The 20456-nt window shown below is 35.3% G+C and overlaps 4 protein-coding genes across 6 annotated transcripts; 1 reads left to right on the forward strand and 3 right to left on the reverse strand.

Annotated features, from left to right (window-relative positions):
• Nucleotides 1-107: 107 nt before the first annotated feature.
• Nucleotides 108-1566, reverse strand: ND-B16.6 (NADH dehydrogenase (ubiquinone) B16.6 subunit). Its single transcript, XM_089707441.1, has 3 exons — nt 1385-1566; nt 884-1104; nt 108-422 (listed from the first exon to the last, which is right to left on the reverse strand). Exons 1-3 carry the CDS (start codon nt 1485-1487, stop codon nt 285-287), a joined length of 462 nt encoding a protein of 153 aa, XP_089563567.1. The 5' UTR covers nt 1488-1566; the 3' UTR covers nt 108-284.
• A 227-nt stretch (nt 1567-1793) lies between these two features.
• Nucleotides 1794-2914, forward strand: LOC149479843 (uncharacterized). Its single transcript, XM_089707434.1, has 4 exons — nt 1794-2137; nt 2226-2395; nt 2656-2736; nt 2812-2914. Exons 1-4 carry the CDS (start codon nt 1885-1887, stop codon nt 2893-2895), a joined length of 588 nt encoding a protein of 195 aa, XP_089563560.1. The 5' UTR covers nt 1794-1884; the 3' UTR covers nt 2896-2914.
• Nucleotides 2915-3012: 98 nt separating this feature from the next.
• Nucleotides 3013-4540, reverse strand: LOC149479844 (V-type proton ATPase subunit D 1-like). 2 transcript variants are annotated; one of them, XM_089707603.1, is made up of 5 exons: nt 4274-4540; nt 3834-4072; nt 3680-3761; nt 3416-3515; nt 3013-3188 (listed from the first exon to the last, which is right to left on the reverse strand). In XM_089707603.1, the coding sequence occupies exons 1-5, from the start codon at nt 4538-4540 to the stop codon at nt 3025-3027; spliced, it is 852 nt and encodes a 283-aa protein (XP_089563729.1). In that variant the 3' UTR covers nt 3013-3024. The 2 variants fall into 2 exon arrangements, with proteins under 2 accessions (XP_089563729.1, XP_089563728.1); XM_089707602.1 differs by having other exon boundaries at nt 3413-3515.
• Nucleotides 4541-5290: 750 nt separating this feature from the next.
• LOC149479845 (uncharacterized) lies at nt 5291-19376 on the reverse strand. 2 transcript variants are annotated; one of them, XM_089707482.1, is made up of 8 exons: nt 19183-19376; nt 18169-19095; nt 17104-17205; nt 16499-16570; nt 15739-15845; nt 14810-14865; nt 7343-7430; nt 5291-7117 (listed from the first exon to the last, which is right to left on the reverse strand). In XM_089707482.1, the coding sequence occupies exons 1-8, from the start codon at nt 19267-19269 to the stop codon at nt 5698-5700; spliced, it is 2859 nt and encodes a 952-aa protein (XP_089563608.1). In that variant the 5' UTR covers nt 19270-19376; the 3' UTR covers nt 5291-5697. The 2 variants fall into 2 exon arrangements, with proteins under 2 accessions (XP_089563608.1, XP_089563609.1); XM_089707483.1 differs by lacking the exon at nt 16499-16570.
• Between the last annotated feature and the right edge of the window lie 1080 nt (nt 19377-20456).

Genomic DNA, 20456 nt, shown 5'->3' on the forward strand with positions numbered 1-20456 from the left:
ATTATCAATAGGATTATATTATGAGCTCCTTAACCAAAATAGTTGAAGATTCTTAGAAAAGCACGGCAAAAAGGTTATACATGGGCTTTTAATGAAATAAAAAGCAATTTTCCTAATATAACCTTTAATTCAAACAACTACAATAAATATTCCTGAACTTCATACTATTACAGTATCAAACAGCGACATTATTACATCATAACATTAATCTTTATAACTTCAAAAGTTATCCGAACTTTCATAGTTGATTTTTACACAATAGCAGAAGAACAGGCATATTATATTTAAGCCCAGAAGTTCATTTCGGCTCTCTTGTACCACGCCGATGGTTCGGTGTGGGCGTAGAATTCATGGAAGATAGGTTCGACCAGTGCATCGGGGGGCACTAGTTTGTAGATTCGCTCACCGTAGTAGGTGCCGACCTGAAAATGGGGACATTAATTAATTATAGGTAAGTTAAATTTTACTTGAGGTATAAGGTATATTAAATTCAAGTTGGTACTAATGTTTTTTTGCATTAGTATAACTTTTTTACTTTTCATAACAATCATAATATGATGGGAGTTTATGTGGTTTTAAAGAAAATGTTGGAACTAGTATTTATGATGTGTATCTAAATATTTCTTAGAAAAACTCTTGGTTATCAAATTAGGAGACATATTAAATTAACAACAATTTCATTATAGATAGATAGATGGTAGATGCTATCACATTACTGGCTCATATTATAATCTAAGTGAAAGATGCACAGATACAGTTAATAGGCTAGAAGCACAGAGGTATCTTTTTATCCTACTTCTAAGACAGCGGTTGTATATGTAGTATATTATTTGTAGTCTGTGTCAGCGGTGACCTAAACTAGTAATTGATTATTAGTAATTACCTCCCATCCAGGAACATCGCGCATAAGCTCGGCCTCCGCGTCGCGGTTTCTGCGCAATTGTTTCAGATATTCGCGGTCCCTCTCTGCCAACATCATTGGGTAAATAGCCATCTTAGCAGAACGCATCTCTATTCTGTCCTTATCAACCTTTTTGGAGTTCAAATAGTATGCATATGCAGACACTACTGTCACACCAAGATACCCAGCGAACCATGTCAAGCCTGAAATTGTAGCGCCAAATTTTAACTTGCATAATTTTTACTGTAGATTGGGAGTGAAAACTTTATTTCAAATTTGTATTTCATTGTATTCCTTATTATTGACTAGAGTCTAGTCACTAGACTATAAAAGTAAATTATTTAAAACCTGGTATTAATACTGTTATTTAGAAAATATTATAGCGGACAAGTGTAAAAAAATATAATTTTATCTGAGAGAAACATAACCTAAATTATTACATAATAATACCCCAATATTTTCTGATAGGACTGTCAAACTTACCGCTAAAGTATGATTTTGCCGGGACTCTTTTAAAGGGAATCGACTTATATCCCCCTGGAGGAGGCAAGTCTTGTTTTCGAGCTATTTGGCAAGCCTCAGCCATTTTTTGGCTTTTTAATTTCGACAGAAAATCATCTGTAAACTGTCAAATTTGTTGTGATGGCCATTGACAAGAGTCACCTGTCAGGAGCAATACCACAAAGTAAAGGAAAACCTTTTTAATCTCCGATTTAGTGGCTAGATACATGTTTATTTGCTCGACCGAATCTATCAAAATAATCCTTGAAAATAGACTAGCTGATATAAAGTAGCCACATAGCTAAGCATGTAATACTATTTCTCTATTTAGATTAATATGCTTTCAAAAATAAATATCTATATACTCTTTGAATTTAATGTCTTCTTATAACTTCAAACCGTAATCAAACATCCGTCCTATTTTGCTAAGCAACGAATAAACAAATTTTGATAAATAAATTTATTTCAAACTTGTACATAAAATGGAATCTGATACTATAAATGAAGAAGTTCAAGTCAATTTACCGGACCCACCAGATGAAGAGAGAGAAATAAAATTAAGACCCTTAGAACGAATTAAGTTGCATCCAAAGGCGCCAATAGAACCAACAGCATACGGAAAGGGTAAAAATTTTAGCCGACCCTGGATTCTTCAGGACGGTCGAGATGCCCCAGCTAAGGGTAGTGAAATGCGCAATAGCTTCGGTGTTCCTAAAAAAGCTCCACATAGTGAAGGTAAAAAAAAACTTGTTAGGTAAGGGAAACGTATGAAACGCTTAGGTACCTGTATCATAATAATGTAAGATTTGTTGTTATTTCATAGGTATTCGAAAGCGCATGTTGAAAGACTTCTTTTGGGAGCAGATGCTAGATGAAGTTATAGAAGAATTAGCAACGTCTCAACCAGTAGCCGATTATTGCACAGAATATGAATCCAATTTCATTAAAGATAATTTTGAACCACGCAATCTTGAAGTCACTGCTGATAAAAATGTATGTACGTCTTGGCTAGACTAAGACTAATCTTTAAAAAATTCACGTCCCGGCTTCACCCGGGATAACTAAAAATGTAGTCCTTGTTTCTCGCGATAGATGTCGCTAATGGCGAAAACTAACCAGTATTTTTAAAATAGGTCAAATAGTTTTTGAGTTAATTCGTGAAAAACAAAATATCTTTCTTGAAAAATAGGAATATTATGTTTTTATAATGTGAAAATATACCTACATATCTGTTTGCTCTTGTTGTTTTCTAGATGCATTTAAAATACCCATTGTACGGAACCGGGTCTAGTGCTGTGACATATTACAGCGAAAGCGTGAAAAAGACTGGCCCAGTAAGTTTAAAATATATTTATTATTTTAATTAACATAACATATTTTAAGATACTTAATAAACTGATTCTTTTCAGGGTGAGATATTAGAAAAATTCCGTAGATGCCAGTACTTCACCAAGCCAATGGAGGAAAGGCTGGATAATGGATGGGTTTTGTAGAAGGTTTTTTGAAATAAAATTCGTGTCAAATGTTAATTCGTTTTTTATTTTATCCAAACATAGAACAAATTTTGTACATAAATTAAATATTATTCAAACAAGTAGTTTCTAGTTTGCAGTCTACACTATTTAAAACAATAAGTCGTCATCATCCCAGTAGTGAGGATAGCATACTGGCTTGAAATCACCGGCAGAAACCGTAGTGGTTGATAAGCCGCTCTTGGAATTTACGTCTACAAGATCCTTTAGTGAATCGCTCTGTCTGCTCGATACTGAAGGTGTCTCCGATATATCTGGGAAGCAGTCATTTTATATTCAACATATTCGGTTAATATAAAAAAATCGTCGATCTTTCATCGAGCGCGGTAATAATTTACTTATAGAATTAAAAAGTGTGGATTGAACCTTCAATTCAAAAAATTGCCTATTTTATAGTATGAATTTATGGTAGTTATTCTAATAAGAATTTTGAACTGAAAAAAAATACAGGAACAAAAAAAAATGTTCTCCATCTTACCACTGGAATCTCCGCATACTTTCCTTTCCACGGGCTTGGGCAATATGCGTCCAAGATTTTTCTTTGCCTTCACCATTTTCAAACGGTGGTATTCTTCACGTTCCTAGGATCACAAAATGTAATATAAATTTATTAAAATTGTGAATAAATTTCCCTACAAACATCATAAATTACGTTCTATCAAGCGCTCAACAATTTAAATATTTGTATAATATTTGTGACCAGTGATTTTAGTGTCAACAGAAATAGTAAAAAATGCTTAAGTACCCTTTCATCCATTTCAGTTAAGATATAATTTTCAGTATTGCGTAATTTCGGCAAGATCACTTTCTCTATGCCATTGACTTTCCTGAAACGTGCATAGATATTTTAAACGGATTTTGTCGAAAGCAATTTTATATAGATCAGATTTTTTTAATACCTGAGAGTAGTACGAATAGCTTCATCTAAAAGTAAGCAAATGTTTCTCAAGGAGGCAAACTTTATAAGGATTTTAGTGACTTCTCGAAAAGCACGTTTCGTTTCACTCGTGCGATGACCGCCAGCACCTAAACCTGCGTAGCGGAAGGCATCGCCTGCCGTATGGTCCTCAATAGCTTGAAGTGACACGGTTGGGACCCCAGATATGTTTTCAGGGACTCGTTGAACACGGATTTGAGCCTGTTATTAGTTTAAATAATATTAGATAATACGTATACAAAATACCTATTCATAATCTGTGATCAAGATGGATGTTTTGTTTGCTTGATTAAGTTAATTATTTAAGGTTGGGAGGAATTTGCCTATTATTTAAAAAGCTACAGCTTTCTCAATCAAAAATCTAAACTGTAAAGCTTATGAATCAAGGATATTTTAGCTTACCTGGCCAACATTTTCTAAAACTAACGCATTTGATTCGCCATTAGTAAATTTTATAGCTGCAAGAGAAATGTAAGCCTCTTTCAAAGTATGGCCGAGTAAAGCCTGGACTGTAGCTAGTTCAGCGGCTGCCTGGCGCCCTTTGAAGCGTAGGGCTTCAGCCTTTCTCTTTAATAGCTGATATCCTTTATTGACTTTTTCTTGGCGTTGTTTTATTTCACGCAACATAAACAAGGATGCAGTTACAGGATAACGGTTTTCAGAGTTCATTTTTTTAAGATTTTTTGAAAACTGCGTTGTCAAAATGTTGACCGTGAATGACCGTTGTCAAACAAAATTTTCTCTCATTAATAGTTTCAAATAGTTTTTATAGTTTATCAGCTAAATCCACAGGCTAGCTTTAACATTATAAGAGCTAGCGCGCACGAGCAACTTTGTCTCCGCAACTATTTTGTCTCTCCCATCAATTGTATGGGGAGTTGCGTCGCTACGTGCGCGCACTTTCATACTAGCCCATGGGTGGAGAGACAAAATAGTTGCGGAGCGCGCGCACTGTCTTAGAGCTAGCGCGCACGAGCAACTTTGTCTCCGCAACTATTTTGTCTCTCCCACCCATGGGCTAGTATGAAAGTGCGCGCACGTAGCGACGCAACTCCCCATACAAATTGATGGGAGAGACAAAATAGTTGCGGCGACAAAGTTGCTCGTGCGCGCTAGCTCTATGAGTTTGTTTGAATGCGCTAATCTTAAGAACTACTGGTCAAATTTGAAAAATTCTTTTGGTGTTGGATAGCCCATTTAGACCAACAGAAGCGCAGCCACGCGGATGAAACCACGAAGAGCAGCTAGGTATAAAATAAAACCTTTCTCGGAAACCACGCCTATTGTAATACTGTGACCACGCTGTCCATTATTGAAAACGTGGTGAAAACAGAATAAAATCGGTATAGTAGTTTTGGAATTTATAGCGATATGAAGTAATTAGTAAATGATACTCGAAATAAATAAATAAAAAACATGTTTGGATTCATAATATATATTTTATATTACAATTATTATACCTATACATTTTAAAAATGTAAACTTTATTCTAATTTAATTATTCAAGCAGTCTCTGTCAATTTTACAGTACACTATAGACATATTATTATACGTTCTCGCAGGCACAACACATATAACTATCTAAGAATACAGTTCATGTTAATGATAGTCAGTGTAAACCCTACTTGTGCTTTAGGCTCTTCCTTCACAAATGAATGGTCATACGCTGTTTAAAATCCCATATTAGCGTCATTGAAATAAAACCCGTCCATTGGATTGACTGGACCTAGGAAGACGAAATCATTCGAGCCCAAAAGCACATTGTCGGGTTGGGGTAATTGCTAGGAATCCGGAAGAACGTCCGTATCGATCATGTTCTCCAAATCTCAACTGTCCTGCCAATAATTATAATTTCCCGGCGGAGGCGGGACCGGCATCGGAGGCCCATTCGGGGGCACACCCGGGCCGTAGGGGGAGCCCTGCGGCGAGCCGTATCTAGGCCTGAACCACGGTCTACTCGTGTATTGATACTGATTTCCCGCATATGCTGCTAAATTCTGCCCTGTCGCGTTCGGATAAGGATTCTGATTGGGCGGATAAGCCACGTTAGGCATGCTCGGCGCTGGATAATTCTGATTCGGGATCGGCGTAGACGACGGCGAGAAGTTAGTTTGCGTCGTGTTCTGCGATATTGGCGTGTTTCCCGTACCATAAGAAGGATTAATAGTCTGTGCTGTCGATCCATTCGCCGGGTAGCTAGGTGGCTGGTTAGTCGTTTGGTTTCCATTGTAATTTTGGCTTTGGGTCGTCCCGTTGGCCGTGTACGTCTGTTGCTGTCCAGTCGGGTTTGTTGATGTAAATGACGCCGTTGGTGTCGTATTTCCTTCAGAGGTAAAAGTCTGCTGACTCTGACTTTGAATTGACGACCCATATCCTGAATCTTGAGACGAAGATGAAATATAATTCGTTTGATTGTTTGTCGCGATCGTAGAATCTGTGGTATCGGTGGAAGTAGTCTGTCCATTGCCGTTGCTGGGAGCCGGAGTGGTTGGTTCTTGCGTCGGTGGTATCGTGTATTGAACGTTGGGGTTCGATGGCGGCATAGTAATGGCTCCCGAATTAGCTTGCATTATGTACTGCGGTGGTAGACCGGGATACTGCGATGTGGGAGTCATAAACGAGTTCTGAGGAAGTATTTGTTGCATCGGTGGCGGTTGTGACACGGGAATATTTTGATTGGTAGCCAATGGCGAAGCGGGTGGCGGGGCAGCTTGTACTATGGGTATAGTTCCCGACAAATTAGCGTTTGTTAATTGCTGTCCAGCGAGTGCAGCGTTTAATTGCTGTGCTGAGAGTTGATTGAGATTGATGCCTGCTGGCATGAAGTGGGAATTCGGAGGTAGATTCATGGGCATAAGGGGCATATTGTATTGTACACCTCCAGGCATTCCAAGTTGGTTCGGTTGCACCACTGTTACGTTTTGCCCCGGTTGTAGAACTTGCTGGCCAATAAGCCCAGGTGGTAATGCGTTTTGAAGATTAAGGTGCTGTTGGTTTGTGGGTATCATGTACACTTGACTATTCGGCTGGCCAAGTACTGTAGGCATTTGATTAACATTTATTGGGTTCTGTAGTACAGTCATTCCCTGCGGAACGGTTATCATTTGAACGTTTTGAGCGGTAGTCTGAAGTTTATTGGTGGTCAAATCTTGTTTCTGTCCATCTTTGCTCGTTTGTATTTGGATGGAATTTCTATCTATCTGCTTTATGTACATTCCATCGTGTGTTATCCCCGACGCTGATACGCTATAAAAGAAAAACAATAATTTAAAAAGATAGCTATAGAAATAAATTAGTTTACAAGAAAATTCCAGAAATCCATGAACAGGAATCTCGAATTAATAAAGTTTTAATTACGCGACAAACACAATAATTACAGTTGTATATCTACTTTTATTTGACTAGAATGTAACCAATTGATTGTGTGGGTATTATTTTTTAAATGATTATACATATTAAAAAACTACTCACTTTGTTTGCTGACCGGAAGACACATGAATGATGGTTCCATGAGCTGGATTGATTTTCATCCCCATGCTGACCACAGTGTTGTCTTTAGCTAATTATAGAAAATACAGCATTAAATTTATACATTTCCAAATAAATATACAGAGTAATAAATAACATTTAAATCTACGCATAGCTCAAGGTGTTTCGTTGTCGCAGAGCGCTGGATAACCTGTGTAAAAGAATAACTTGTAAAAATTACAAAGAACACTGCTTCTCGGCTTCGGACAATATTTGATTGTACTGCAGGCACACAGGCTACCTATGAAGGTGCAGGCAATATAATCCCAGATGCTGCTCTAATGCTAATTTGAAAAAGTAATATTAAAAAGCTCCAATACTATTGAAACAGCAATGTTCTGGAAAAAATCTCTAGCTCTCCGGAACGCACACAGGCTTTAACGCAGAGACGCCTTTGACCTATTTAAAGAAACATAAATCTTCTTTGCTATTTGTTGTATCTCATCGCCTGTCGTAACTCGTGAGTTGCACCGAAGCTAAAGCAAAGTAAAAGAAGAGCTTATCTAATGTAATACTGAGTTATTATCTGGATTGTTTAAGCTGCACGAGGCCACATGCCAAAAGATGTTGTAGAGCCATGGTGATTTTTTTAGGTACAGCTAAAATTTTAAAGAAACGAAAGTAAAAAAATGTAAAACAGTCACTACATGCATATCTAAAAAGAAAGATTTAGGGACAATGCTATAATGCAAACGAGAGTGATTTAATATGAAAAATAATGACGCAAATTGCCAATTGATAAAAAATGTTTACGCAATTTAACGCCAATATGCAAATTATTAATTACGCATAATTTTAGCACTCATGCGAGAATTAAGAAATAGATTCCGCTATTGCTCGTTGTTTATCTAATTTAGTTGCATCTAAAGACGACTCTGCAGATATCTATACAACAATTTAAAAAAATGTAGATGAAAGCGCTGACACAAAAATATATTATGTTGAAAAATCGCAAACAAAATGAGAGCTAAAAATAAAGTAAATTTTTGAAGGATTACAGGAAATTCACGTCAAATTAATCTGTGTTCTAAATAAAGAATAAAATTAGATTACATTTAACATACATGCAATAGTTTTTCCCACGTGTCGCCAATTCTACTCAAGAAGAGAAGACACTCTATGCAAGCGTAACAGAAAAGTTCTGAAAAGGGGCAAAATTTAATTCTGAACAGAAGCTTCGATGTCGATCCATTCTTAGATAAGTTGCATGTTTTTCCCTGCAATTCTTTTCAGCTCCTGTATATCTCGTACCTGTTTTTACTTACAAATAAATAGAAAAAAATTGGTTGTCTGTAAAGTCGGTTTACTGACGATAGTTGAACTTGACAACGTCAGATTGTGCTTCTTTGTTGCTCGTTCCGCGCTCTCGCTTGCAGTGCAAGCCTTACATGGAACGCCTCAGAGCGAGGTAACGCCGCATGAGTCATGTTTTTTCGTGCGTGCAGCCGGCGCTATCGAATTATAAGACGTTGTCACGTCAAAAAAACTTATAAATATGGACGCTGAGCTATAAATCAATTGTAGCTGAAAAGAGACAACAAGAATGATGCTGTAGGTAAATATTTTCCTGAAAGTACACTATGAAAAAAAAAGATCTAATGCGCAGCTCAATGTAATGGGTTTCTCCTCCTTTGGCTGAAAATATCTCCATCTATCGCGTGGCTAAATAAATAGTAATAACATTAAAACAATAAATGCAAGAAATATAGAAGTAAGAAAAAATTGCGAAGCAGGATTCCTATTAAAAACTATTATAAATCTACAACAAAAACACATAAAAATTATCCTGACAATCTATACATATAATAAAATCGTAGGAAAGTCAAAACTGTACATTGAATATTTTTTTAAAAGAATACATATTCCATGATCTATAATCGATATAGAAGCCAAAAATATAGTTTTTAGAATTTTTGTCTGTTTGTCTGTTTGTCTGTTTGTCTGTATGTTTGTCCGAGCTAATCTCGAAAAGTACTGCATAGATTGACTTCAAATTTTGCATGAATATTACTAACAGGTCGAGTGAGGTTTTTTTAAACATATTATCATGCTATCACCTCCGGGGGAGGAGCTGTGAACCTTTACTTTTCTTACGTATTCCGTGTACTACGACAGCGTACAATCTAAAGACTCATGTTTAAATGTTGTTTTTGAGTAAGCCATGCTATTATCTAGCTTTACACTATAAAAACTACGTCATTTACGTAATTTGGGCAGAGAAACTGTTTAATGAATCTTAGTACTATAAAGACAAATTTGATTCAGCGCCATCTATGAGATTTCGTAAAAATCAAATCAATTTACATGTTAACACTACTGAACACAATGTTAAAAATTAATAATTTAAATATAATTATGTTATTTATTTATTTAACTCTTTAACCCATAATAAATCTTCCCTTCCCTATAAGGTGCGCTTATAATTCGTGTGAATATACTACATTTTTAAAAGTGAGGGTAGATGTATATTATTTTAAGTCAAACTTGACACCATTACAGTTAATCTAATATTGATTGTGTTCATTGGTTACATTTTTAAAAATCTTCGTGTTTTAATAATTCGATCACGAGGCGGGACTCTAATACAAAAAGGTTAGTTCGTTGATAATTATTATTCCTTCATCATTTACATGTTGTTAGTAATAATATACTTTGACTGTTAATACTTTTGTTCAGTATTTATCTGTATGATTATTGCTTGGTAATTAATATATTTTCATGTCGTATACCTAATTATAAACATAAGTGTGATGTGAAACTAGCTGGATTTATTTTTACACACTCACAGTCTTATATTTTGTGTTAATGTTAAAATAGTATTAATAATAGTGTAAATCATAATATTTTTTCAAAGTTAAAAATATTTCCTTTTTTCTGATGGTGTTGCCATCGAATTAAACCGCGCTGTCGTTTCGTTCACAAAAAGTCATGTTATTAGGACCGAATATGTAGCCGCCTCAACTTACGGAAACGAGAGTAACCTGCGTTGTCTGTTAGTTATTGTATAGTCGAATTTAACGTTACATGGAAATTGGAATCTAAATATATGTATACCTACTTATATTAAATCTGTAGAGGTCAATTCTGCACATGAAATATATTTCCTAAATAACTATTATTTTTCATATTCGTGAGCAGAGCAGCAACTCCATTTTTAAGCTTTCGTCGCGTGTGCGTTCTTAATGCGTGTATCTTAATGGTTAAAGCTACACAGAAATCAAGTATAAAAGAAATGTTCTCCATATTATATAAAAAATATCTCCCGACATCATAAATGTCTATCTTTTATGGTTGAGCTTAGGAGTTCAAAGCTTCCTGATTATATTTGTCTACTAGCTGTCCCCGCGACTTCTTTCGCGTGGAATAGTGACTATGGGACCTATGACCATGGGCTCAGGGTGGGGCAACAATAAAAAATCATTTTTATTTTCATGCTCCCACTCCCGCGCCCACTCGCACTCCCACGCCATATGCCACGTTCAGTCCCAATCCCACGCCCACGCCCACTCCCCTTCACAATTAGTACCTACGAGATCAAAGCCAGGGTAAGCGCCCCACCCAGCCCCACCGTGGCTACGCCCATGCTGAATTACTACTTAAGATACAATTATTGAGTAAATACGTACTAAAGTCCGGTCGCGAAGCAGAAAGAATTTCGTACAATGACCTCTTTACCTACTGACAGTGGTCATAAACATTTTTGAATGAAGTGCAGTTTACATGAAATATTTGGAGGAGAAAATGTTTTTTACTAAATGTCCTCTATTCATTTACAATACTTATTAGTTAGTTACATTTTAACTTTTTCAATAACAACGATATATTATATAAAAAAAAGTGTGCGTGTACACACATAAGAAGTGAAACTTCTTTATGACCTTATTTTTCAAAAAATAATTTACTATGTAGGTACAATATTACAGAAATACGTTATTCTAACACGCGATTTCGACTTAGGCGGATTTTGATTGGACATAAAGAGTTTGAGGTTTATTCTTATAAATTTTGAATTCACAAAATCATAATTGAACACCTGACACCAATCAAGCAAACACAAACCTTACGCTCTCAGGTTAAAGGTTTACAATCCCTAAGGACGGCGGTCATTGCACCTGTGCGAGCAAGACACATTATTTTTACAAGGGAGTGACAGTGACAGGTAATAACAGGTTAATGTACGAAATTCTTCCTGCTCCGCGACCGGACTTTACCATAAATAATTAAAAGAATTGTTATTAAAATTTCTTACTAAACTGAGCTAAAAAACTTACGTACCAAATTATTAAAGAAAATCAAGAAATGAAATGCCTAACCTATACCAAATAGTTACTACATAATGTAATTAAAAATTATGATTAGTATATAATATCGAAAATCAAAAAAGAAATGCCTAACTAATTCTACGTAAAATTTCTTTTAAATTATGTCATATTATTTTTTAGGAACCAGGGGGGGGAGAGGAGCAAATTCTATTTCCTTCCTTTCTTAAACGGATGTTTTTAATAATCTATGGTGTAGCCACTGATCAGCTTAATCAAATCCAGCAACAAATCCAAATTAGATCTTTCCTGTCTCACGCACGTAACTAAAGGCTGAAGAGAGAGAGAGCACGTAACTAAACCGTTTAGACGAAGAAAAGTGTATAGAAAAAGGAATAAATAATTTCATAAACTTCCCGACGATCTTTAAAAATAAATTATAACTTTCATTTTTTTCATTCCCACTTTTTATATGTAGGTATAATAAGTGGATGAACCAATTTTGATACACTTTATCTAAGAACCAGCGTCGGAAAATATTCTGCCTAACAAAAAAAACCGCATCTAATTCGGTTTACCTGTTAGCCAGCTACGGTGCCATAGACAGACACACACACACACACACAGAAATACATAGCGGCCAAACACATAACACCAGTCTTTTTGCGTCGGGGGTTAAAAATATAATACGACATAATTTAAAGGACATTTTATGTGGAAAATTTATTTATTTATTTATTTATTTATTTAAATAAATAAATAAATAAATTTTCCAATACACCAGGGTAGATAATTTTTGAAACAAAAAAAAATCGCAGTAGGATGAAACCCATTAGAAAAGGATATGATAAAAATGTAAGGAAAAATAAATTACGGTCAATCGAAGTTCGGGAAGTGGGAGGGGGGGGAGCTTTTAAGAGAAAAAAATGGTTTCTCTCGATTTCTCGATAATAATAACACCTGCTAATTTTTTTCTACATATTTTAATTGTACAGACATCACTTTTCCACAATTTTATTATATGTATTGCTTCACAAGCATTGGCAGACGACAAGCGCTTGTCGCCATCCGTCGCGATTTGAACTGAGCGTTCCCACGGCATGTGTGCGTATGGCAAGCACTGGCGAGCGACAAGCGCGCCGATTCCCATGGCATGTGGTGTGGTGTGGCGCGGTCGGATTTGTGAAGCAAACATGTCGTGGGAATCAGGCTTTAACTTAATTTTTATTCACCCGCATCAGTGCCACCTAAAAAATCTTTATATCGAAATTCGAGCAAAGTTAAGAAAATGAGAAAAAAGAGTTCTCAAGGATCGTTAGAGATAAGAGGCTTACTATTGACCGAAAACAACATGTGTTATGCCGACCCTGAAACCGCTTCACAACGAGAATTGCGGCTCACAGCTGACCGCGAACGGCATGTACTATCCTGTGAGACCGAAACCTTCACTGAGAGGGTATAACGTCTCACAGCTGATCGCAAATGGCATATTGTACTATCCCGTGAGACCGAAACCCTCACTGAGAGGGAATTACGTCTCACAGCTGATCACGATCGTCATATTTTATCTCGAGAATCTGAAACTTTTACTCAATATGAAGACCGTTTGACAAATAATAGGGTGCACCATAATATTATTCGATCTCTCGAAGATGAACATGAGCATAAGCAATGACTAGAGTAGGGACGCGAATATTACCATTATTTGAGACAAGAACGATTAATAAGTTTGTTTAATGAAAGATTAAGAATTGAAACTATTGGTCTCTTGAAACGGACGAATAGCGAGAGGCCCGTCTTACTGCAGACAGATTTCGACATAGTCTTAATGACTTAGAGGTAAACATAGAAGATCAATCTACAAATTCGGTGGTGTGGTCCGACAAATATAAAAGTGGGTTTGCTTATAACCTCACAATTGATTACCTACAGATCATCTTCTGTATAGGCGATATTAACGTAGTATGTTCTTTTTGTAATGCTTTAAAGTGGAGTAAGGAGTCGGCTTTCGTTTGAAGATACGCCGGAACCTTTGAAATCACTACTTTTAAGTTTTAGAGGAACATGTGCAATCTAAACAGTTCTTAGACAATATTAGCTCTTATAGTATTGCGTTTTAAATGATCCTTTGGTGCTCAACAATTATCAGATGCTCCTTTCATTCTTACTTTTAAGATACAAGGTCAAGTTTATCATTTGATAGGATCCCTTTTGCCTGAAGGCCAACCTAAGTTTCTTTAAATATATTTTGTATTCGACTACGACGAATAATCGAATACAAGAAATCAATATTTCTCGAATTTAAAACTGAACTCATTTCACAATTTTAGAACATGTTAATTCATCAGGTTAATCCGTATATATGCGTTTTAAATCGACATTAGAAGCTTTTCCTCAAGATGGTGATATTAATATAAAATTGGTATAAATGCCGATAGACGGAAGTCTATCAGCACTCAGGAATTCCCTGAGCGTGTTATAACGCCCAGGCCACAGTATTACAATTTTTCCTACAGTAGGGCGACGAATGTATTTTCGCATAGCAACGGAGGGGAACTCGTGGGGGGTAAAGTGACGCGGGCCACGTACCACAAACATGCTTAGTTTGTGGTACCGAGCGCGAAAGAAAGTCATCGTGTTTTTAGTAAAGTTACTATGTAAACTAACGTAATTTATTACTTAGGTACATATTCTATAATGGTGCGCTCAAACTGTTAATCTACATTTAATTTAGATTATTATTTTAATTACTAAGAAATGTAGAATTTAAATCACATTCATTCATGTTTTCCTCAGATATTCGATGTCTATGATTTTCGATGATTTTAAGATTTTCTTATCAGAGTATTCAATTTTAATGTAGTTAAATTTTATAAGAGACAATTAAGAACATTCAAAAATAAAGTGTCACGTATTTTTTTTAAACGACGAATGACGAAAAACGACCGAATCGCGGACGAAGTCGCGGGCAACAGCTAGTTATTATAATAACATGAAAAATGCCCGAGATGAGTTCAAGGATTATTTTGGGTATATTTCCATTTTTAGCTGGATTTCTCCAATATTCTAGACATTTTTAGAGCTGTAAATAACATTGCGATTTAATCCGGTAACAAATCTCGGTAATATTTCGCTGAAATCTTCAATGTACCTGCAACTGGAGTCCAGGAGCGCGAATCTCGAGAGTTCTTGTCCTGGCTATGCGACCTGTGCCATCATATGAAACAATATACACACACACCTTTAGACACCATTTAAAACATTTAGAGGCAAAAATTTAATTAAATCCTAACCATATTATAAATGCGAAAGTTTGTTTGTTTGTTCACCCTTCACGCAAAAACTGCTGAACCGATTTTCATGAAATTGGCACACACATTGAGGGTGACTAGGATAGTTTTTATCCAGAAAGTTCCACGGGAACGGGAACTATGCGGCTTTTCTTTTGACTACGCGGGCGAAGCTGCGGGTGAAAAGCCAGTAATAATTATTAATATAATGGTAATGTTACTGCTGACGCTCTTGGATACCTTTTTGTTTTGGTAATATTTATTAAGTGATGTTTAGAAGAATTAACTTTCGTTAGACAATTTGTAATACACATAAGAATTTAGATTTTAATCAATGTTTTAGAATTTAGATGATGATCAAATCCTACTAACAATTCGCCTTTCGTGAGGCTTAATTTTTTTTTTATAAAATGAGTATTTTGAAGTCACCTACAATTAAAAAAAAAACTTATTTTGTTGAACTCCAGGCTTCCGTAGAATCTTCGTAAAAATCTTCTTCGTAACATCTCTGTCATAGAGGCCAAATGAGCGAGATAATTTGGAAAAATTCTAACCTGTAATAAGGATATTTAATATCTACATTTGCATTTACACAACCATGCATTTTCTGTACATGTTTTTTTAGTATTTATTTTTTTTTAGTTTATGAGTTATCCATACACCCATTGTTTTGCTGTTATGTAAAAACGATTACAAATTTTGCTCTGAAGTGCCAATATTTGTCGATGTAGCTTCGTAAACTTCTGAAAGAAAATAAATTAGTTTTCAATAGAAATGACATAGAACTCACCCAGCAGGCGCAATAGGTCGCAATTGTAACTGACTCGGCGTTCCATCAGACAATCTTTTTTGACCGCGTGACTCTTGTGATATATTCTTTGTATTTGTTGACGACGTCTGAAAATTGACAATTTTTCATATAAGATAGGAGAAAATATATAATTTATTACGATTACATTTAATCTACAGAACCCAAAATACCAGCTAGGTGAGAAATTAAAGGCATGAGAGATAGTTGTTAGCGGGATTTGTATTTTTTGAGGTGTCAAATGGGTCAATATTTGGGCTTTTCAAAAATGACCCTGATCTTTATCTGTTCTTCTTGGCTGCATAAATAAGTATCATCCCTACTATTATTATAAATGCGAAGATATGTCTGTTTCTTTCCATTTTGATTTCGGTCGCGACGGTGTGATTTTTTGATATGATTTTTTTTTTCTTGTAGATAACTAGGGGGCTAGAGACTACTTTTACCGCGATGAAACATCTAATTTCAGACAGTTAAAATGCGGATTTAAATTACTGGGAAATTATAAATAGCGCTATATTGTAATTTCAATAAAAATTTTTAATAAATTCAAATAATAATATTAGGTATAACATAATTTAGTATTCATGTAAGTATTTAGTTACGAACAAATGATTTCTGGATAGAAAAGTTTAACAAGGACAGCATAGATTTGCAAACAATTAACAAAAGAAGTAAGCAAAAGATAAATAAAATTAGTATGTGGAAATGCTAATGTAGAATACATATTGCATTTGCTCACTGATATTATTTGCGGCGACGAGGCTTGGCCGGTCGATATAATGTTTATAAGAGGAGCACTGCTTGCTATGGGCTGTTGAGAAAATTCATATTCATTACTTAAATTGATATTTTTGAAATGAAACTTCTTTAGGCGTGTTGAGAGTAAAATTTCGAAGTCGCGATGAGGCAATACCGTCACATCATGGAAAAAGGCAACAATTTTGGTATCTTTGAATTTTGCTAAAGAAGTTTCACTTCTGACATGTGTGCTCGGCACACACGCTGTTTTTTATAATAAAAATGTTACAAAAATTACATGTATGTGCTACAGCATAAACATCCTTTCCCTAACATTTATTGAAGAAAAAAATTTCAATTTATAAAACAAAAAACTTCTTAATATTGAAATAAACAACTGCAATATAGTTTTAACATACAACATATTATCATAATGCAGTTTTTGTAAATCCAATGGTAAATAATTTTACAGTACTATACTGATACAAAAGTCAAATTTAATAAAAAAAATTGATTTTCACAAAATTTTTACCTAAATTCATTATTTTTAAAATAAAGAAAAGTGCAAAATATTTTTATTTTGTTTAAATAAAAAAACGAACAAACCTTTTGGTTTAGCTGCATTATTGTTCCAGTGGCTTGTAATTGCTGCAACTGAGCTGCCGATAGTGGCAAGGTTGTTTGTTGGAAACTATTTGCCGGAGCAATCTGGAAATAATTTTTAAATTATTAATGCAGGAATAGTTTTTACGTACTTATAAAAAAGTGGTTTGGATATTGTTAGTGTGGTTAGGCATTCTAATAATGTAAAAATAATATAGTCATAGTAAGTATGTTAAAAAAAAGGTATAGTAACTGTCTATATTTTCATATTTATCACAGACTAGCGACCCGCCCCGGCTTCGCACGGGTGCAATGCTGATACTAAAAACACTACAGAAAAACTGTGAACGTAGTAAGTATATAAAAACATAGCGGCCTGCTCCGGCTTCGCACGGGTATAAAATATATGTATATAGCCGGGCCGCGGCCGGACGGTACCGCCACAAACGCTACGTCCCGCAATTTTAAAATCTGTAATATCTTCGAAAATATTCACTTAAATCATACGGTGTAAAGGGCCATATAGATCTATATTAAATGAACAATGTATTCAAGGTATTTAATTGGTTAAGGATTAATGCTGTATTGGTTAAAATCGCATCGAAAATTAGCCATTATTTGTTGTAAAAAGTAAATGACAAAAAAAAGTTATTGTGGGTTATCCATAAGAGATAGACATATACCATCGCGGACTTTTCTGTAGACCTTTTCAATGAGTATAATACTTAGTACATTATTTTGATAAAACTCGTAGGGTTCAGCCTGCGTTTGCAATGTAAGCGGCAAAAATGTAATTTTTTACGACCTCACATTAGAAAGCTCAAAAATAACAGTACTTCTCCACTATTTAATGGATGTTATTATACATATAAACCTTCCTCTTGAATCACTCTATCTATTAAAAAAAACCGTATCAAAATCTTAAGCGTAAAAATTTAAGCGTACAAAGGGACATAGGGACATAGGGACAGGGAAAGCGACTTTGTTTTATACTATGTAGTGATTATATGACCGAAAATAAGAGATTTCTTAAAATGGAATGTTAAACATTTGAGAAAAAATACTTACAGAAACAAATTGCTGGGGCTGCAAATTAGTCAGACCTGTTTGATTTCCAGTCAGATCTTGTAATTGCTGATATGGGATTATCATAGTCTGCGACCCAGGCACAGTCCATTGCATGTCTGTGCCCTGGATGTGGTACCGGATGTCCTTATCGCCCTTATCAGTACTATACAGGATCTTCTGTGATGAGCTAGTGCTCTGAGCGGCACACACGACAGGCGTGGCTGTAGCCGAGCAGACTGTAGTGTCCGCCCCTGTGAATGTAGCCTGTGGGAATGTTAACCCATTTGGCAGTATCATTGACATAGATGACGGCACCCCACTGAGCCGCAGCTGGGTTACATTCACCGGTTGCATATTGGATATATCTACAATCTGTGTGGGACCAAAATTGTGCTGTTGTAAGGCACCCAATGATTGTGCCAAAGGTAGCGATGTAAAGTTTGTGTTTGAAACTTGAACTCCTGGCTGAACAATGGGTATTAGCTGGCCATTTTCCTGGTTAAGCACATATTGCTGTTGAGGGAGTAACTGTAACACTGTAGGCGGTCGGACTGTCATCAATGGTGTCGACGGAGCGACGCTCACCACGGGCGGGATGACTGAAGGGTTCGACGATGTGTTCAATGTAGACGTCGACGAAAGAGCCACCGTTACAATAGGCGGAGGTATCGGCGGCGGTGCCGTAGTGGTGGTCAACGCTGGGGGAGGGACGTTCAGTGCAGGCGGCGGGCCCCCGGCCTGCGCGGCGCTCCACTGAGCCAGCTCAGCTCGGATCGTCTCTATGAGATTCTGCGCTAAAGAGCGAGCAGCTGCCAATGCCTCTGAACGCGTATGTTGCAATGCGAGATGTAATGGTTCAAATTTGTCACTTTTTAACACAGCAGACACGCCTGTTTCTGAACGAATATATTCGAGATTTGTTCCATTCTACAAAAAAATATTTCATTAGATATGTATTCATCGATATATCGTATTATTGTACAAAGTAAGTCAGAATATGGACTATCAACTTACTGGCCCGAGAATACGGGATTTAATATCGAACGCGGCTGGCGCGTTGTCTAGGCCTATATAAACTTTATCTATAAGACCTCCAGACATTGTTTCCGAAAGTATTGTGTAAAATTTCTATTTTATTTACTAGCTTTCGAGAAATGCATCTTTTTAATCAAAATGTTTTGACATATAGACAAAGATCAAAGACGTGATCAAAGACTATAGATATTAGATATAGATAGTATAGGGAATAGATGTCAGCTCCAAAGACGATAGACTACAAGGTATATATGTAATATCAAAGATAATTCACTTAAATCCTAGATCATTTATACTTATTATACTTATACAATTATATTATATTAATATACAATTATATTACAATTATATTACAATTATATTAATATTATACTATATACTATATAATATTTCATGATCACATTCATGATTTTAACCACAATTAAAACAAGATTTTAACTTTTTTTGAATTATTTGATTTAAGTCACATTTAAATTTCTAATCTAAATTATTTAAAGAAAAGTAAAATAACGTTGATTTGTTTTTAATACATTAAATGAATATACATTGTTAAATAATACAATTTTGCAGTTTATGTCCTAATTTAACCTTATCTCTCACTAATTGTTTTAAGTGTGTTTTAATAAATATAAACATTTAGCACCATTATAAAATTAATTGTAATCGAATAACATTACACATAATTATTATAAACACTACATCCACCAGATAGCGCAACTTTTGATTTTTGAATCTTGTTGAATCATGAATGACCGAAATGAGTGAATGTAACCCAATTGTGCCAATAACCATATTGCACCCATAATCCCATAGAGTAAATTTAAATTTAGTTGTTGAGCGCTACGAAATAACAATATTGAATATTAGTTGTATAGTGTATACAAGTTGTATACGTAGTATATTATTATTATTAGTCTGTGATATTAGTTTTATAAAAATTTTACCAGATGTCGTTACAGAAATTTTTGATTACTGTTAAACGCGCTATCAAAGTGTATTTGCAAAACATTAAGTTTGACGAATGAATTTTTTCTGCGAAATGTGAATGATAGGTTTGGTTGTTTGTGAATGATAGGTTTGGTTGTTTGTGATAGGTTTGGTTGTTTGTTCTTGGTCGTTTGGTCTCTCGTTCTCAGCGTTCTGCTCGCTGATCAATAAATAATTAATTAATTGATTGATTAATCAAAATTAATTAATTAATTAATTAAATAAATAAATTGATAACTCATAAATAATTTGGTTATTTCTGAGTT

The sequence above is a fragment of the Colias philodice genome, chromosome 19 (assembly GCF_061535455.1).
Source record: "Colias philodice isolate Cphi_HAF_F1 chromosome 19, ilColPhil1 Martin Lab GWU primary, whole genome shotgun sequence".
Classification (NCBI taxonomy): domain Eukaryota; kingdom Metazoa; phylum Arthropoda; class Insecta; order Lepidoptera; family Pieridae; genus Colias; species Colias philodice.

Bases quoted from the DNA above. Each gene is read 5' to 3' on its own strand.
- LOC149479843 (XM_089707434.1), top strand. From the start codon at position 1,885: ATGGAATCTGATACTATAAATGAAGAAGTTCAAGTCAATTTACCGGAC. The intron at 2,396-2,655 runs GTATGTACGTCT...GTTGTTTTCTAG, and splicing joins AAGTCACTGCTGATAAAAAT to ATGCATTTAAAATACCCATT. The intron at 2,737-2,811 runs GTAAGTTTAAAA...GATTCTTTTCAG, and splicing joins GCGTGAAAAAGACTGGCCCA to GGTGAGATATTAGAAAAATT.
- ND-B16.6 (XM_089707441.1), bottom strand. From the start codon at position 1,487: ATGGCTGAGGCTTGCCAAATAGCTCGAAAACAAGACTTGCCTCCTCCA. The intron at 1,105-1,384 runs GTAAGTTTGACA...CTACAATTTCAG, and splicing joins GGCAAAATCATACTTTAGCG to GCTTGACATGGTTCGCTGGG. The intron at 423-883 runs GTAATTACTAAT...CCCCATTTTCAG, and splicing joins GCGATGTTCCTGGATGGGAG to GTCGGCACCTACTACGGTGA.
- LOC149479844 (XM_089707602.1), bottom strand. From the start codon at position 4,540: ATGAACTCTGAAAACCGTTATCCTGTAACTGCATCCTTGTTTATGTTG. The intron at 4,073-4,273 runs GTAAGCTAAAAT...AACTAATAACAG, and splicing joins TTTTAGAAAATGTTGGCCAG to GCTCAAATCCGTGTTCAACG. The intron at 3,762-3,833 runs GTATTAAAAAAA...TGCACGTTTCAG, and splicing joins GCTATTCGTACTACTCTCAG to GAAAGTCAATGGCATAGAGA.
- LOC149479845 (XM_089707482.1), bottom strand. From the start codon at position 19,269: ATGTCTGGAGGTCTTATAGATAAAGTTTATATAGGCCTAGACAACGCG. The intron at 14,866-15,738 runs GTGAGTTCTATG...ATGATGGCACAG, and splicing joins CGACCTATTGCGCCTGCTGG to GTCGCATAGCCAGGACAAGA. The intron at 7,431-14,809 runs GTACATTGAAGA...TTCTATAATTAG, and splicing joins CTCCTGGACTCCAGTTGCAG to CTAAAGACAACACTGTGGTC.